At 57.0% G+C, this 17648-nt stretch overlaps 1 protein-coding gene across 1 annotated transcript; it reads left to right on the top strand.

Moving 5' to 3' along the window:
• Positions 1–37: 37 nt before the first annotated feature.
• Positions 38–16658, top strand: NFKBIE (NFKB inhibitor epsilon). Its single transcript, XM_026051184.1, has 6 exons — positions 38–348; positions 11805–11907; positions 12477–12699; positions 14826–14914; positions 15254–15502; positions 15858–16658. The coding sequence occupies exons 1-6, from the start codon at positions 38–40 to the stop codon at positions 15921–15923; spliced, it is 1041 nt and encodes a 346-aa protein (XP_025906969.1). The 3' UTR covers positions 15924–16658.
• Positions 16659–17648: the final 990 nt, after the last annotated feature.

The following is a 17648-nucleotide window of genomic DNA, read 5'->3' as shown; positions in this document are numbered from 1 at the left end:
CGCGGGGCCGCGCCAGGCGGGCAGCGCGCGCTGAAGGATGTCGCGGGCGGCGGGCGGCGAGTGCCGCCAGGACACGGCGGGCTGGGAGGGCGACGAGGGCCAGTGCGACTCGGGCATCGAGTCGCTGCGCTCGCTGCCCGGCGGCCGCGAGGGCCCGGCCGCCGCAGACCCCGCGGCCGCCGCCGCCGAGGAGCGCCTGGACTCGAGCTACGGCTCCGGCGACCTCCCCGAGGCGCTGCCGGCCGCCTGCCGCGCCGAGACCCCCCCGCCGCCGCCGCCGCCGCCAGTGGCGGGGCTGAGCCCGCAGCAGCTGGAGGCGCTCGCCTACATTTCCGAGGACGGAGACACGTGAGTGCCCCCCCGCCGCAGGTGCCCCCGCCGCCCCAGCGCGCCGAAGGGCGGCTTGCCCGGAGCGCTCCCGAGCCGCCCGCCTCGCCCGAGGGTCCCCGGGCAGCTGCACCAAGGAAGGCTCGGGAAGGCTCCCCGATCCCTAGGGGCTCTTGCTTGGGCCGTGCGCAGGCGCTCGGCTCCGCGGCACGGGTTYGGGTGGGTGGTGAGCGAGGCACCTGGGGCAGGTGCTGTGGGTCAGGTAGGACTGGACAGCCCTGCCCTTCCTGCAGCGCCACAGCAGCCGGGCACAGAACGGGCCTGCTGCCGGGAGCCGATTTCCACTTGTTACGGGGTTGCTAGCAACAGGATGGGGCTGTGGGAGTGAATCAGCCTTTCCCCCCCACCTTCCCCTCGGAGGACGTTCATCACCAGCGGGGCTGGCCTGTCTGTGTGAGGCAGCATGTGAGCAGCACCCAAAACAAGGGCAGCTTGGCAGAGCGAGCAACCCGTGGACTGCTTGTTCTGGGGCCAAAATCATCATGTTTTGCCCATGCACTAGCTGAGGGACAGCTCTGCAGATCTGTGAYGCACGCTCTGCTCGGGGACAGTCCTTCTGTAATGGAGAGAACGTTTTTTTTCTTGATGAGGGGCTTCCCAAATTCACAATGCCCTCTCGAGGGCAGAAACATCATACTGGAGGCATTTGGGTTGGCTTCTGGTAACTGCATGCAGCTAATCATGTCTCTTTCCTGTTGTACATTCCCTCAACGGAAGATCTTAATCATAAGTGAGGGCAGAGTGTGAGTGAAATGCGTCTGAGAAACACCAGGCTCTGACCCCAGCCCAGGCCAGAGTTGAATACTGAGTAATGGTGCAAGAGGAAGAGAAACTGCGAGGCATTAACCTAAGTAACACAGACACATGTAAAGGCGGCCRTGCAGGAGGCTCCAACAGGAGCTGCAAGGAGACACTGCCCTTGCCTGGCAAAGCACGTTCATCCCTGAGGTGGAAGCTGCGACGGGAGCAAGCCCACGTGTTTACTTCCTGGTTAGCAAGGATCCTGTGCATCTGTTAATTAGCTTGTTGGTGCTCGCTGGGGGATCTGCCCAGAGGATTGGCCGGCAGCCTGGCAGCGCGCGAGGTTAGACGAAACGCAGCCTCCCACGCTCCCCAACGGGGCTCTTGGGTGTCTTGCGTGTGCCGCCCCATCGCCGGGCTGGCTCTGCAGCTTCTCTCCAYGGGAAAATTCACTGGCTTGCACAGCTGCAACTCCAGAGGCAACACGGGGAGAACTGCAGGCCTTCACCAGGCCAGGGAAGAAATGCCGCAGGAAAGCTCCCCTGCCCCGCGGTCCCGTTATGTCGCGCGGTGCCAGCGCTCGGCAGCCTCTGTTGTTCAGTGAGTCCAGTGCATGCAGCTGCCTGGAGATGCTTTTCCTGTTCGAGTCTGTCTCGCAAGGTAGCTGAGCCCGTGGCTTGTCAGACTTGCTCGGCTAGAACATAACGCAAGCATCTAATTAACTAGGGAAACATTAATTGGCGCTGCCTTAGTTACTCTGGGCAGGAGAGGCCCTCTGAGAGCTTTCCAAGTGGCTGCAGTCACTCTTCTGCTTTCCCTCGTGCAGTTTAGAACAGGAAATCTGTAAAGAGCAAGGTGKAGAGTGAAAAGTCTGCTGTTAGTGCAGCTCGTAGGACTTGGGACTGGGGCAGTCAGTGCGGGGAGCCTGCACCCCTTAGATCTACTCCCAGTGCTGGGAAACGGATGTATTCTTGTGGTCAGCCTGGTGAGGTTGTGGACTTGTGCCTCTTCTATTCCTGACTCGTCTCCTGAGCCTGTGGGAGAGGTAGGCGGTGGTTATTTTTAGCAATGCAGAACATCCAGCACTCCACTCGATGCAAATCGGACTGTGAGCATCCAGCATTGCCCTAAACTGCTGTTACTTCTCTATGCAAAAACAGACCAGGGCTAATAGCAGTGCTAAAGTCTAAGGAGAAATCACTCACTGTGTGATTAGAGATCTCCAGGAAGAAGAGAGGAGGAAAAAAAAATCAGATGGTCATAGGCCACTTCCTTTTCATCTAGTGAGGCAGACCAGACTATTTCTTTTCATCTCAGTCAGCTGCACTTTACTTTGTGGGTCTTGCTTGAATCCTTGTCACAAGACAGACCCAAGTCTAGGCTTAGGGTCATAGTATATTTTTTTTTCCTCTGTCTTTCTTTTTCTTTTCTTCTTCTTTAGCAGRGTTGGGCAATAATATTTCCCTTTAATCACTGTAATTCTGTAAACACAGAAAGTTCAGGGTTTATTCAGACAGTTCCTGTTTTCCCAGCTGCCCTTGCCAGTACCGAGTGGAGAGGTGCACGGCATGAGGCACACAAGGAGCTGATGGAAGCACTGGCTGCCCTTCCAGCAGGCAGGGCCTCCCCAGGCTGGCCTCAAGACGAGGGGAGGCTGTGTTTGTGAGCCTGGTACCTGTGGCAGAAGCAGGGCGAAGGCAGAGGGGAGAAGGGCGCTCTCAAACACAGTCTGGACAGGCTCTTCCTCGGATTGCTTCCTGCCACCTCCGCAGGAGAAGGATGTTAATTAAGGCAGGATGAAGCAATGCGGCTAAAATTGACTATTTCCCTCCCTCAAAATTAGAGGGACCTGGTTACGTAGGAAGGAAATTAGCCAATGTGGGCGCTCTGGGCGTAATGGCCAATGAAATGTGTGGGCACCTCTGTTTGAGCAGCTGCCTTCCAAGAATCATTTGCTGAAACCCCARCCCAAGTGCCTGCCCCCTGCCCAGCACACGTGGCCGTCTCTCTGCCTTGAGGAAGTCACGGCTGTRCTAACAGGGCAGCGGCACATCAGCCTGGGAGCAGCATCAGCAGAGGTCGAGGAATGGGAGGAAGCCTGGAGCGACAGGCAGAGGGAGGGTGGCGGGTGCCCTTGGGCTGCAGTGCCGCATGGCAGCRTGGAGAGCAGGCCCTGCCAGGAGGCTGCTCCCTCGCCCTCACACTCAGGCTCTCTCCTTCGAACATCCATCTCTTCCTTTTGAACCAGCTCCTTTTCTACTGAATTTAATCCCAAAGGGCTTGCTTTGTGTGGAAGTGAAGARAGGGGCTTTCCAGCTGCAGGGATGGCTAACCCCGGGCAGGCCGCAGTTTGTTGTCCTTGTGCCCTGGCCTCCAAACAAACTCAACCTTTGTTAGGAGTCGCGGAGGAAACCCCCTTGTCACTGGCCTGATCACGAGAGCGCCAGTGTCCTGGGAAAGCGGTGGGTGTGGGGCCGGCAGCCTCTGTGGGCTGTGATGGGATGTGGCAGGACTGACTGTTACATTCCAGCACTAGGGAAAACCTCTCCCTTCGTTGGGTCTTACGGCAGCCCCTGCCAGCTCTAGAGAGAGAGAGAGAGAGAGAGAGTTGATTTATCAGTGGGGGAAACTAGGCTGGGCTTCCTCTCTAGAAAGATACCTATCTTAAACATGTCTCCCTTTCTTGCTGCCTCGGTCCTTGGGCCGTGTTTGTGTCGTGGGTACCTGATGCCGCAGCAATGGCCTGCGAGGCCCGGTGTGGACGAGGCTAGTTAACGTGCCACATAGTCCTGCTGGGGGCCAGGCAGCYGCGCGGCGCCTCCACGCAGGGGTGCCCGCTTTCCCCACGGGACGCTCTGTGCAAAGCAGCATGACTCCGGGAAGGACAGGGGTCCCAGCTCAGACCTGGGAAGAAAGATGGAAAATGGACCAAGCAGGTTTGGCCAGATGTATGTGGGTACAGGGGGGTCATCTCTTGGGGAAAGAGGGTGGTAGGGGAAGCCTGACTTCCTCCTTTCACTGGAGACCAGTGYGGCCCTGGCTGCTGATAAGAAATCACGTGCTGGGGACTCGTGGGCTGACATGCCTTAAAAGGGGCTTGGGGAGAGTTAATTAAGCAAATTTTCATCCCTAAAGGCGCTGATGTTCTGGTCTGTCCTTCAAGTGATGGTAACTGGCAGCTGTGCTAGTAAAGGGGAGGGGAGGGATCTTTCTCATGTACCCCTTGCTGACTTGGGTAACCATCAAGTATCAAGCCTCATCTTGAAGGGCAAAGAGCCCCTGTTAACAGCTGACTAGCRTGTGCAGTTCTTAACTCTCCATCTCACCTAGCTCTGCGCTGGAGTTCTGCATGCAGGGAAATAGAGATATTCGCCATTCAAACTGTCTGCTCCTGTGTTCAGGTCCTGCCCCGCTGAATACCAGTGTTGCTGAATGCCCTGTACACTGGATCCCAGCTTGCAGGAGTTGTAGGCTAGGGGAAAACTCAACATGGGAGAGCAGAGCAGAGCAGAGAAACCATTGTGAAAGAAAATAGCAGGGGACCGGAGGGGCACAGTTTTAGGGGCTGGATTAAAGGTGCTCACTGCAGAGAGCTTAGCTGTGCCAAGCTCTGCCGGGGTGCTCTGCTGCCCAGCAGCAGAATGGTCACAGTTAATRGGAATGGGGACCGGCATCCTGCAGCGGAGCTGGGCGGTTTCATGGGGCCTTCCCATGCCCAGTGCCTGCATCTTCACAGCCTGCGTCTCCACGCTTCGCTTTTGGTTAATAGGCACGTGGCCCTTCTGTGGGGTGTGCGGTGTGATTGCCTCGTGCTGTGAGGAGCTGCCTCTGTATCGGAGGCTGCGGGTCACGTTTGCCAGGGGCTGGGCACTCGRCTGACTTCCCATTTCTGTAGCTGCCCCATGTGCTCAAGGCTGGACAGGCGGCTGGTGCCATTTAAGAGGCAGAGACCTCCTGACAGATGAGAGCAAGCATGCAGACAAGGAAGCTCTCACCCCAGGGGACAGTCCTCATGGGAAACAGGGTGGCCTCTCCCTTCCGTGGGCCAGGTTCTGGGACCTTACATCAGGTAGAACCCTTTTCTGGGAGCAACTAATCCCCAGAGAGCTACTCAGTGCAAATGAGGTTAATGGAACATGGCTTGGATGGATTTTGAAACCCTTGTTTTGCTGCTCTTCTCTTTTCCYTAGGCACTTTGGAAACCTTCTTGTCCCTTTCAGTTGCCAAGGAAATTCAAMTCCATCCCTGTTTGCTACTGTGGAGGAAGGAAGAAAATTAGGCCTAACWTGTGGCTGGCTGGAGGGAGGGGATCGGTTGCGTGGAGCTCCCATTGCCTGGACTCCCTGCCGCCTCTTGCTCTGTGCATGTCAGGACTTGGGTTAGCAGGGAAGGCCTTGGAGCCCCTTGGAGTGAATGCAGGCTGCTGTGGGCAGGGCRCGTGTAGGGTGCCTGCTTGTAGCTCCCTACCTGAGTTATCCCCAGGGAAAACATTCCTGCATGCTGCAGGGTCACACGCATGCACATTGCCTGACAAGACATGGCCAAGGCCTCTGAGGTAGGGGTTGGACCTCTGAGGAAGGGATTTTTCCCTGCTCTGATGACTTCAGTTCGGCCTAGAGGAAGTTTCTTCAGACTTTCCGCCTGCACAGATTTACTTTGGAGCTGGGGAAAGACAGAGGGAACTTCAATAAGAAGGAAAGAACAGTTGGAAATTTCCATGCCCTGAGCTGCAGAAGTCTGTTGCCTGCTTATAATAGATCTCTTGAGATGGGAGAGTTTTGGGTCCTTGCGGCCTGCAGGCAGGCTTGAATGCTGGACTCTGCTGAACTAACGAAGAAAGGCATTTTTATATGTTTTATTTTTATTTTTTTATTTTTATTGTATTTTATTTTTATTTATTTTTATAGTAGTAGTTACTGATTTTTTATTTATTTATTTTTTAATTCCAATGTGGATAAAAGAGGAGTCAGATTTGAGTGTATAGGAAGAGAGGATGTGAGGTCTGAGAGTGGTTACTGTGCAGCTTTCCGTGAGCCGTGTGGGATGGTCTCTGCTTCCCAGAGACAGGAAGTCYCAGAGATTAGAGCAGATGTAAGCGTGAAAGAGGAGCCCTGTAAGATCCTAGACCCAAAGCCTGGGCCTCATTAAAAGAAGCCCTTGTGGAAGCGAGGATACTTGTGCAGGGCTGTAAATGATTGCTAAGGTGTGTTGTACAGACCCTGGCAAAGTCCAGGCACTGTCCTCTTGGAAGGAACTGTTGTGACCTCTTGGTACCCGCGTGTGTGCGGAAACTGTAGGAGGGTGTTTTTGCTTCTTGATGAGCAAGAAGGGGAATCTGATCTTTCTGAAATTGAGCTGTGCCAGCCAGTGAACTTTTCAGGTTGTTTCCTGGTTTTACTGCAATCCTTCATCTCATTTCTCAGCCTATGTCCATGAAACTAGCTCCATCCTTCTGGACTGGGTGGGCTCATCTGCTTTCTGGCTTGTCCCGTCCCTCTGGGAACGCATTGCAGGACAAATGCCTTGTTTTGAAGAGGGCAGTCCGGGTGCACCTGAYGTTTGGTATTCCTGTGATTTGGGGCCAGTCATCACAAAATGCCCAAAGCTGTGGGTGCAGAGGCTGTGACATGGGRACTGCAGTATGTGGGTGAGTCACGAGGTACCTTCTTTTCTCTGCCACCTTGGTGTGTGCCTCAAAATCAGGGTGCCCGCTGTGCTGTCTCTGTGCCTCCTTTACCAGTCACTCCCATAGCCTCCTCCTGCCCACATCCACCAGCACCCAAACCCTCCCCTCTGCAGGGTGACACAGGGAGGGAGCCTCCCCTCTCTGCGTTGATTTCCAGGCCTCTCTTTGCCCCTAGGAGCAGCAACTTGGGAAAGAGCGGTGCTGCCCAGGCTGGAGAGCAAGAGCATTTGAACGCCCCTYTCCTCCTCRCTGCCTCTCCCCACATTGCGGCAGCGCTGCCAGAGCAGTGGGGGAGCTCCAGTTAGTTCTCGGCATTCCCTGGGGAGCGATCCGTCCTGCTAGCCATGGCATCCTCCTGCCCCCTGCACACCCCAGGTGTGTGCAGCCCCGGCGAGCATAGAAGGGACCTGCAGAGGTTCTGTGAGGGATCCAAAGCAGGAGCAGGGAGCACTGGGATAAGGCAACAGCTGGCTGGGATCAGTTGCTTCCTCGGAGCTGTTGGAGGAAAGCTGGAATGTTTTTTGCAGGGCAGGACAGGATTGCATTTGCATGAAGGGAGGAAGGGAGCCAGGGCTGGGCTAGCAGAGGGCTGTGGGGCAGGATGGTGCTGTGTTTCCTGAGCCTTCTGGCCAAGGTTCGTGATATCTCCAAGGAAGTGGTTAGCAGGGCAGGTTAAAGGGCTGGAATGAGAGGGAAGGATTAGTGTGGAATTCCCCTGCTGTTTTCCTCTCTGCTATCTCTTCTCTATATTGATGCTAATGCCATTTCCTCCTGTTAACAAGTTTCTCTTGTGAGAACTGTTTGCATGATTTCCTACCCATCTGCTGAAAGAAAGTGAGGAGTCGGGAACAAATTCTTCCTAGTATGGCCCATGAATAGTTTATCCAGAGCTTATCTGGAGACAGAGAAATTTGTCAGAGCAAATCCTCTTGGATACTTGGTTCTTTGTCCTAGATACTTCTAGCCTGAGTTGGGAAAGGGAAAAACAGCTCCGAGGGACAAGGTTCCTTGCCCTGTGGACTGGGAGTCTCCACAGTCAGCCCCTTTTCCAGAGGGAGGAAAAAGAATACCTGGAGAACTGAAGTAACTTTGTCAGTTCTGCCTATGTGTCGGAGTCGAGCATCAACTCAGCCTCAGTTGCAGGCACCACTTTTCCTCCCATGCACTTCAGGTCATTTGCAAACCTGGGAGCTGGACAGCACTGTAGGAATGGGTTGTGCCTCACCAAGGACCACCTCGGACCTACATGTTCAGACCTGGGACCATGTTGACCCCCAGGGATGGACAGCTTTGACCTCTTTTCTCCAGGATCATGGATATATCTGATGATGGGTAGATCATGTTCTGCCATGGCTGTTCTTTATTCACAGACCTTTGCAATTCACAGTACTAAAGATTCTCCTTCTTCCAGGATGGAGCTAGTGGGCAAGTGGTGAAGCTGATGATGGATGCAGCAGTCTACTCCTGAGCTGGCTGTGCTTTCCCTGCCACAGCTCCTGTGTCTCACAACTMCCTGCTCCCCTTTCCGAAAGTCCCACTGCCTTCTCCCCATGGCTGTAGATGTGAGCGTGGGAGAGAGTGAGCAGGGAGGTGGTGCAAGGAGACGAGATGCAGGCAGCTGAAGGAAGGACTGAGGTTTGAGCATGGTGTGTGGCAAGGCAGAGGACTCCTGGCAAGGGGCTAGGGCTGGATGAGGTGTCTAGCAGCACATGGAGATCTCTGCATCACTACTGCCCTGGGTTTGTGGCTCAGCTGTGAGCACTGTGTACTGTGCAGTGATCTGGCYGTGGCCTGTGGCTGCTGGGCCGAAACGGGAGCTGCGCTTCCAGCTTTGGCTGAGATAAAGCGGGGAGTCACCTAGCATCTCTGCCCCAAGTCTGTGGGCATTAGGTTTCCAGGTTAGCGAGAGACAGTCTGAATTCCTGCTTTGCATCACTATCATGCATCTGTCCATGGCAGAGTCCCTGTCCCCGCATGTGCGCGCACACACACACACCCAATGTGCTCATCCCGCTCCGGTGGCTGCTCTGCGCTTCCTCTAAGCAGCTCACAGGCTTTGGACCCATTTTAGGAAGTCAGGGCCTGGCAACAAGGAAAGAGGAAAATTAATGCAGAAATGAGAGCACACGACGTGGCTGTATCTAGGGYAAGTGGAGGAATGAAGGGGGAAAACAGTCCTTAGAAGCAGGCATGTCCCAGCTTCCAGGTGAAAAACTGAGCTGTGCTTGGTTGGGACAAGTCACCAGTTATATAAGGTTTAATGTTCTTAACATTAATTAATTAAAAATATGTTAATGCAGCACAGATGTCCAAATGTGCTAGTCCTTGGCTTGGGCTTTGGGAGCTGAGGCCAGATCTCCTGGTGCTTAGCCTCCTGGTTGCAGTGCGGAGCCGCCAAAGCCGGGAGGAGCGAGGTGCTGCCGGCAGAGGCTGCCTGGGATTTCCACCCCAGTGCGTGTGACTGCCCCACCATGTGACAATGTGGGCACGACGTGGGGAGCTGCAGGAGGACCGGGGCATTCCTGCGTGGATGGAGGCGTCGGGGCTCACCGCAGCGGGGTGCGACCCCAGCGTACGCTCACGTTTGGTGCAGCTCTGTCCCCCGGGAGCCGAGTTTGGCTCTGGAAAGTGAAAGCAGCAAGAGGCTTAAAGTTCAACCTGAATTGCCTTGGAAAGTCCCCTGCCTGAGCGGTCTTATCTGTCCTATACCTGGGGGGGGGGGGGGAAGACACATCCTGCAGCCTCCTCCAACACGTGGCACTTGGCAAGGTGTCTGGAAGAACAGGGGCTGTCCCTGAAAATGGGCAGAGGACACCTTGGCACAGGTGCCACAGCCTTGTCTGATCAAAACCCCCTCTAGGGAATCTTCCTGCCCTGATTTATCAGAACTAGGAAAAGCGGGAAAGGGTGAAGGGAGAGTGGTGCCACCACAGCAGTTTGGTGGCTGCCCCTGGCTCTGCCCATGCCCTGCAGCCCCTGCTAGACTGGCGCCAGGCCTCCTTCTAGCTGCTTGGCCCTGTGGCCCCGCAGCTTGGTCATGGAGCCATGTCTGCTGCAGGACACTGCCTCCTCTCCACGTGGCCCCAGAGCCAGGCCCCRGCCCCATCTTGTGGCCCCTCGGGAGCACTGGTGGCCAGGGGGACGCCCCATGGTGCTGCGGAGGCACATGTGAGTGGCCTCCCCTTGCAGTGGGGAATTCCCTGCCTCCTCSTGACCTGGGGCTTCCCCGGGGCCACAGCCCTTGAGGCAGAGCCCTCCACCGGATGGCTCCGCCAAGGCGAACATGTTTGTTTAGCAGTCGGAAAGCAAGTCTGGCCGAGGCTCCMTGGGCTGCTGCGTGGGGGCAGGAGGTAGGGCTGCAGCCCTTCCACGCGTCTCCAGCCTTGGGGACCTTCCCCCCGGGGTGTCCTGGTCCTGCTCTGCGGAGGCTCTGGGTTAGCGACCTGTGGGGTGCTCGCAGTATCTTGCCCCAGGAGCAATTGCTCCTGCCTTTCCTCATGCTGCGTTTCCTCGTCAGCTGGCAAAGGGACAAAGAGCCCACACTGGAGAGCGCGTGGCACCTAGAGGAAGGGCTTGTGGAGGAGCTGGCCCCGGGGCCTCTCAGCGAATCCATGGCCTCCCCCTGCCGCTGGCTGGAAGGCGGTCCCGGCTTCACCTCTGTAGGGCTGAGCGGTGCCGCTTGTGCGTGCAGGGGGTGCTGGCTGTCCCTCAGGGGCAGGCATCCCCACACACGTAGGCTGAGTGCTGATGGAGCTCCCACCTTTTGCCCCTYGGGCCTACCTGCCTCCGCCAAGCAGCAGGGGCGATGAGCTCCRTTAGTGCTCGTTCTTCGCTTGGAGCTGGTCCCTGACGGAGACGAAAGCGCTCGCAGGGCCCCAGCACAGGGAAGAGGCAGCCCGAGGCTCGTGTCCGTTAGGAGAGCAGGAGCTGGTGAGCCCACAGGCTCAGCCCGGGCATGGGGAGGCAGGGCCCGTCTCACGGCACAGCAGGCCGGGGGTGCCGCTCTGCTGAAGGGGCCCATGGCCGGCCTGGCTTCCTGGCGGGCTGGAGCTCGGCAGGTTAACGGTGCGCCTGGAAACTCCCAGCCCGCTCGCCTCGGTGCCTCTCGCTTCTGTTCTGACTGTGCCAAGGGCAGCAAGGGCCCTCGTGAAACTCGCACCCCGGTGCAGCTTGCAGGCTCTCGCTCGTGGCCTTGTGGTGGGGCAGAGGAGGGTGAAAGGTGGGCTGGAAATGAAGCCTTGGGCTGTGAGGACGCAGGCTCTGGGACCACCAAACACCCACAAGTGCCACAGCTGGAGGAAAGGGTCACCCAGCTCTGTCAGATATGCTGAGGCTGCCTGCTCCTGGTGTCCCTCTGCTCTGGCATGACGTGTGCCAGCCTTGCTGTGCCAGTGCCAAGGCGGAAGGATGTGGAGGAGAGGAAATCGCCGTGGACTGTTGATAGCTTGGCACAGGGACCGTGCTGTGCAGGTGAGCTTGGAGCGCGGCCAGGCTCCTGCGCAGCCCTGCCGCCTGCCCTTGCAGAGGGGAAAGCAGAAGTGCGGTGCGTGGCGAAGTGGAATTCCCCTGGCAGCTGCCTCAGCCTAAGCCTCCAGTTCCCTCTGCGGCACCGAGCCCGGCCCGCGGGCCCTGCAAAATGGATCCCGGGCCTCCGCAGGCTGGACGCTCAGCCTGAGGCTGCTCTCGCTGGGACTGAGTCCTGCCTATGTCGGGAGGGCAGGGGAAGAGCCTCTAGATGCTCAGGAGGACACCCAGGTCGCATCCCACTGTGCTGGTCGGGCTGAAGGTCTGCCTGGGAAACTCATCCTTCAGTCTTTCCATCTCACTGCTGAGCTTGTCCTGGGAGAGGGCAGGGTTACAGAGCTCTGAGTTGGTGGGAAGGGAAGATGACTGGGGCAAGCTGGGGAGATCATTTCCCTCTGCAGCATTGGAGGATCCCTGCCCTCGATCATGATGCTGATCACTGTTTTTGTTTTTTTTTTTTCCCCAGGTTGGTTCATCTGGCCATTATACACTGTGTCCCTGATGTGGCTCTCTGCTGCATTGCTCAGCTGCCCAGAGAAGTGCTGGAGATCCAGAATGACCTCTTCCAGGTAGGCAGCTGTAATGAGGTAGGATGGCAGGTGCTACAGCTGCTCCCTGAATAGGTGCCAAATCTATGTGTCCTTTCCCAAGGCTTCCCCTACCCCTTCTTCCAGAATTTGGTGAACTCCCAGATAAGCAGCCTCTTTCTGGGGAGGGAGAGAAAGCAGTGGGAATTATCCTGAAAGGGGGATGACAGCTCCCAGCACCACAGGGGAAAGGGTTGCCTGTACAGGCCCTTTACCACACACACCTCTGGGCAGGTGTCAGACAGCCAAAGGCCTGGGGCAGCACAGATGACGTAGCAGCCACAGCGTGTCCATGGGAGACAGAGAGGAAGATCTGCCTTTTGGGATGGGCAATATGCACTGACAATCCCTGAGCTGAGGTATGGGGAGCAGTTGGACAGAAAACCTCGCGTGCTCACTCTGCAGCAGCTGCATTTAGCCCTGGGACAGAGAACTGCTCCTACACGACATCGTGCCCACGCTGCTCTGGTGGTTTGTGTAGGTTGGCATTGCTGAGCAAGCCTGTCTGGCCTGCTGGAGATTCCCCACTTCCTAATTTTTGTCCTCACTAGACCCCACTGCACTTAGCTGTGTATCTGGAACAGCCCAGCGTGATCCAGGCACTCATCCACAAGGGAGTCAACCTTGGCCTGCAAGACCGCAACGGCAACACGCCGCTGCACCTGGCCTGTGAGCAGCAGCGGGTACAGTGYGCCCAGCAGCTGCTGCAGGGCACGGACCACACAGATGAGCCCACTGGGTACCAGCAGGACCTGCAGCTCCAGAACTGGCAAGGTGAGACCTGAGGACAGCCCCAGACCTGTGGTGGTGGGTGCAAGTGCCAGGATCTACAGCTGGGTTGTGTGTGCAAGGCGGGCAGCTGCTGCGCCTGTGTCAGAAACTGGATGTTGCATCCAGTATGTACATGACAGAGTGTGCGTGACAACCTGGGGATCAGGCACAGCCAACGTGACTTCATGAAAGGCAGGTCCTGCCTGACCAACCTGATCTCCTCCTCTGACCAGGTGACCTCTACTCAGCTCTGGTGAGGCCACACCTGGAGTACTGGGGGCAAGTCTGGGCTCCCCAGCGTAAGAGGGATGTGGAGCTTCTAGAGAGAGTCCAGCAGAGGGCAACCCAGGTGATTAAGGGACTAGAACATCTCTCCTACGAGGAGAGACTTGAGTGAGTTGGGCCTGTTTTCCCTGGAGAAGAGAAGGCTCAGAGGGGATCTGATTAATATGTACAAGTACATGAATGGAGAATGTGGGGAGGAAGGGGCCAAGCTCTTCTCAGTGGTGGCCGGTGATAGGACAAAGGGCAATGAGTGTAAGTTGAAACACAGGAAGTTCCATCTCCAGGTGAGGAAGGACTTCTTTGCTGTGAGTGTGACAGAGCCGTGGAACAGGCTGCCCAGGGAGGTTGTGGAGTCTCCTTCTCTGGAGGTCTTAAAAACCCGCCTGGATGCCGCCCTGTGCCACGTGCTGTAGGTGTCCCAGCTGGAGCAGGGGGGCTGGCCTAGATGATCTCTAGAGGTCCCTTCCGACCTCAACCATTCTGTGATTTTGTGACCTGCCTAGTGGATGAGGGAAAGGCTGTGGACATGATCTGCTTAGACTTCAGTAAGGCCTTTCACACCATCTCCCATATCCTTCTCCTGGAGAAGCTGGCAGCTCAAGGCTTAGACAGGTGGGCTCTTTGCTGGGTGAAGAATTCGCTGGATCGCTGGGCCCAGAGAGTGGTGGTGACTGGAGTTAAATCCAGCTGGTGATCGGTCACGTGCAGTGTTCCCCAGGGGTCAGTGTTGGGGCCTATCCTCTTTCATATCTTTATTGACTATCTGGATGAGGGGATTGAGTGCATCCTCAGCAAATTTGAAGATGACACTAAGCTGGGAGGAAGAGTTGATCTGTGTGACCGTAGGGAGGCTCTGCAAGGGAATCAGGACAGGCTGGGTGGATGGGCTGAGACCAGCTGTATGAGGTTCACCAAGGCCAAGTGCTGGGTCCTGCACTTCARTCACAACAACCCCATGCAGCGCTACAGGTTTGGGACAGAGTGGCTGGAGAAGCTATGTGGCAGAAAAGGACCTGGGGTGTTGGTCGACAGCTGGTTGAACGTGAGTGTGCCCGTGCAGCCAAGAAGGCCTGGGGCCTTCTGGCTTGTACCAGGAGCAGCGTAGCCAGCAGGACCAGGGAGTTGATGGTCCCCTTTTCTCAGTGCTGGTGATGCCACACATCGGATACTGTGTCCAGTTTTGGGCCTGACCCTCACTACAAGAAAGACATTGAAGAGCTGGAATGTGTCCAAAGATGACCAGTGAAGCTGGTGGAACGGCTGGAGCACTGACCTTATGAGGAGCGGCTGAGGGAGCTGGTGTTTTTCAGTCTGGAGAAGAGGAGGCTCAAGGGGAACGTTATTGCTCTCTACAACTACCTGAAAGGAGGTTGTAGGAGGCAGGGGCTGATCTCTTCTCCAGATTAACTACTGATAGGACAGGGTGAAATGGTCTCAAGTTGTGTCAGGGAGGTTCAGGAAAAATGTCTACACAGAAGGCGTGATGAAACCTTGGAACAGGCTGCCCAGGGAAGTGGTGGAGTTACTGTCCCTGGCAATGTTCAGGAAATGCATAGATGAGGTGCATAGGCATATGGTTTAACAGGCATGGTGTTGAGCAGCTTATGGTTGGACTTGATGATCTTGAGGTCTTTTTCAACCATAATGATCATTCATAATCCAATCATAATGATTACATTACAGCAGTGTAATAATTGCCATAGCAAGCTTCGTGCCCGTTTTGTGCATGTTACTGCAGCATCTGCAGTAATCTGGGTGCCTAACAGTGAGCTTGGAGATGGGCTTGGCGTGCCTCTAGRTGACCTGCAGTGACCATGGTGCTCTCTCCTGTCTTTCCACTCCAGGCCTAGCTTGTCTGCACATCAGCACCTTGAAGGGGAATCTCCAGATGATGTCTCTGCTGCTTCAGAGTGGGGCCAACATTGATGTTCGGGTAATGTTGGCCAAGCCGTAGTCCTTGCTGGGGTGCTGCTCAGCCAGTCTGCCTTTTGCATCTGCAGTCCTGTGAGCTCCCCCCAGCCTTGGGGATGGCACTGCCAGGCAGTGTCAGGATGGGTATGGGACTTGAAAATGCCCCCAAAAAAAGAATTTTGAGGGAGTAGAGAGGAAAACCTCTTAGGGGCTATCAGGTGGCAAGGGGGGATTTGGCTGCATGACTGCAGTCGTGGCAGGGACCTGCCTCCTTTTCACCAAGCTAAAGGGGGGCAGATGGGTTGAGGGAGGCCCATGGATGGGCCCCGGCACCCATGTCCTTGTCACCTGCCTGTTGCAGGAGGGCACGAGTGGCAAGACRCCGCTGCACCTGGCTGTGGAGTGCCACAACCGCCGGGCCGTTCAGTTCCTGCTGCGCAACGGGGCCTACGTGGACGCGCAGATGTACAACGGGTGCACGCCGCTGCACCTGGCCGTGGGCCGCAAGGACGCCGCCATCGCCGCCATCCTCTCGCACTCCGGGGCGGACACGCTGCTGAGGAACATGGAGAACGAGACAGCCCAGGACCTCGCGGACGGCAACGATGATGTGAGTCTGCACGCRAGGAGGCCTCTGGCTCTCGGAGCCTGTAGGGGGGCACAAGAGGCAGCTGCTTTTACAGCATAGATGAAGGGGAGCTCCTGCTCCCCTCCAAGTCCTTATAGGAATTTCTGGCTATGCCCATCTCAACCTCTCCCATTGGGGTGCATGTTTCCCACTGGGGGACAGTGGGGTGGCTGCGTCCGGCCTTGAGCTCTAGGGAAAGCCCGGATGGGGTTTCTTGGAACATCCCTGGGGAGGCGGGAGAGGATGCAGGGCTGGCTGGGAGGTTCTGGGCCCCTACCCCAGCTTGGTGGAGATGTGACCCTGGATCCTCATGCCTGTGCACCCTCGGCCTTTGCAGCTCCTCGCCCTGCTGCCCTTTGACGACCTGAAGATCTCGGGGAAGCCGGTTGTGTGCGCCGAGTGAGCGGCCGGGCGGCCCCAGGCTGCCTCCCTCCTCTGCGCTCCTGCCCGGATGCCCACGGGGACCTTGTCTGCCCGCAGCGCAGCGGGCACAGAGCCAGCCTGGGAGATGCTCTTCCCCTCTGCCCCYCTTGGAGGCCTCGGGCTGCCTTTCTGTGTGGAGGAAGGTGACACCTCGAGCACTACAGAGGGGGATGTTTTCCTGCAGGGATTCTGCTTGGCAGAATCTGTGCTGCAGAGCAACAGGACTGAATTTCCTGTCCCTGCCATGGACTACRTGGATGTAGCTGAACTGTACGGTGGAGCATCCTCCAGCACCCCTGAACACTATGAGAATAAGTCTGGGGTGAGGAGAGTTAACACTCTAATAAATGTTTGTCCTTGCTGCGGGTGCCTGAGGTCTCATGTGATCTAACCCGCTGCACTCCCCCGCAGCATCGCAGAGGCACAAAGTTACCCAGGTCTCCTGGCTGCACGGGCGCTGCAGGTGTTTCCTCTCCTGCCGCAGCCTGCCCGTGCCCTCRGGTGCTGCTCCCTTCCCAGCACACAGCAGGTGAGCGGGAGCCCCAGCACAGCATCCAGGCTGCCACAGAAAGGGAGAGGAGGGCTGGAGAGTCCTTGCTTGCAGAGCCTTCCCTGTGCCCAGCCCGAGGAGCTCCCAGCCTGGCACTGCATTCTCCTGCTCTCCTGACAAGCCTTCTGCCCTGGGAGCTGAAAATAATCTATAGGAAGTGCTGGAAGACCAAGTTACTGATTCCTGCCATCATGACTGACACTCACTGCTTTACTGTGTTTTGATTTCCTCTTTGACAAAGAAGGTGGCGAGATCCTGATCTACATCCTGGCTTAGGAGGAGAGGGTCTTTAAAAAGAAGGTGGATCTTCCCTGCACTTCAGATGCCGTGGGGCTGAAGGCCAAGGAGGTGGCAGGATTTTCTCGCCACCCCTCCTGCTCTGCGGCTCACCAGGCTTCCCTGCCCCCTCTCCAAGCGAGAGGAGCTCATGCGAAGGAGTATTAGGGAACCAGCACCCGAAGGTGCTGTGGGAACAGAGATGCTGAGTGTGCTTACAGCAACCCAGCCAGGGAAATTCCCCGCTTGTTGCCCGGGAGCAGCTGCTATTTTGGGGGGCAAATCCTGGATGATGCAATCAGCTGAGAAGCTCCAGAACAAGCTGCCTTCTTCCCTTCTGGGAAAGGCAGATGCATGGCAGTGCTGCTGGGAAAGCAGCAGCACCAACTCCCACCCGCCGCAGCCGCTCTGGGGCTGGTTTGGTCTCTTCAGCAGCCCTGGCATGGGTTGCTGCACTTCTTGAGGCTCCATCTTCAACGGCTTGGCTGTGCTCAGCCCTGCTGCGAGCGAGCTGTGTGGGGCTGCTGCTGCCGAGCAGCACCTATGGGGCCCGTGTACCTATGGGGCTCGTGTACTTATGGGTCCTTCCCGGGACAGCCGCCCCTGGGCTCCAAGCGGCCTGGAGTGGGAGCGATGGGCGCTGCGGGGCCTGCTGGTGCCCGGGCTGTAGCTGTGCAGGGAGGGAGGGAAGGCGCTGGGAAGGCAGAAGCACTCGCGTAGGGAGGGTTCCTTTTCTTAATAAATGCTTTTTCATAAAGGAGTCTCTTGTGCAGTCGGTGCCGGGCGGCCCCCTGGCGGTGGCGGCGGCCGCACGTCCCGGTCCCGGTCCCGGTCCCGGCGCGGAGCGCTGCGGGGGAGCCGCGGCGCGGCCCGCTCGGG

This window comes from Nothoprocta perdicaria, unplaced genomic scaffold (assembly GCF_003342845.1).
Source record: "Nothoprocta perdicaria isolate Ctin4 unplaced genomic scaffold, notPer1 scaffold_73, whole genome shotgun sequence".
NCBI classification, from domain to species: domain Eukaryota; kingdom Metazoa; phylum Chordata; class Aves; order Tinamiformes; family Tinamidae; genus Nothoprocta; species Nothoprocta perdicaria.
The sequence above is the reverse complement of the archived record's forward strand: the minus strand, read 5'-3'. Positions and strand labels throughout refer to the sequence as shown.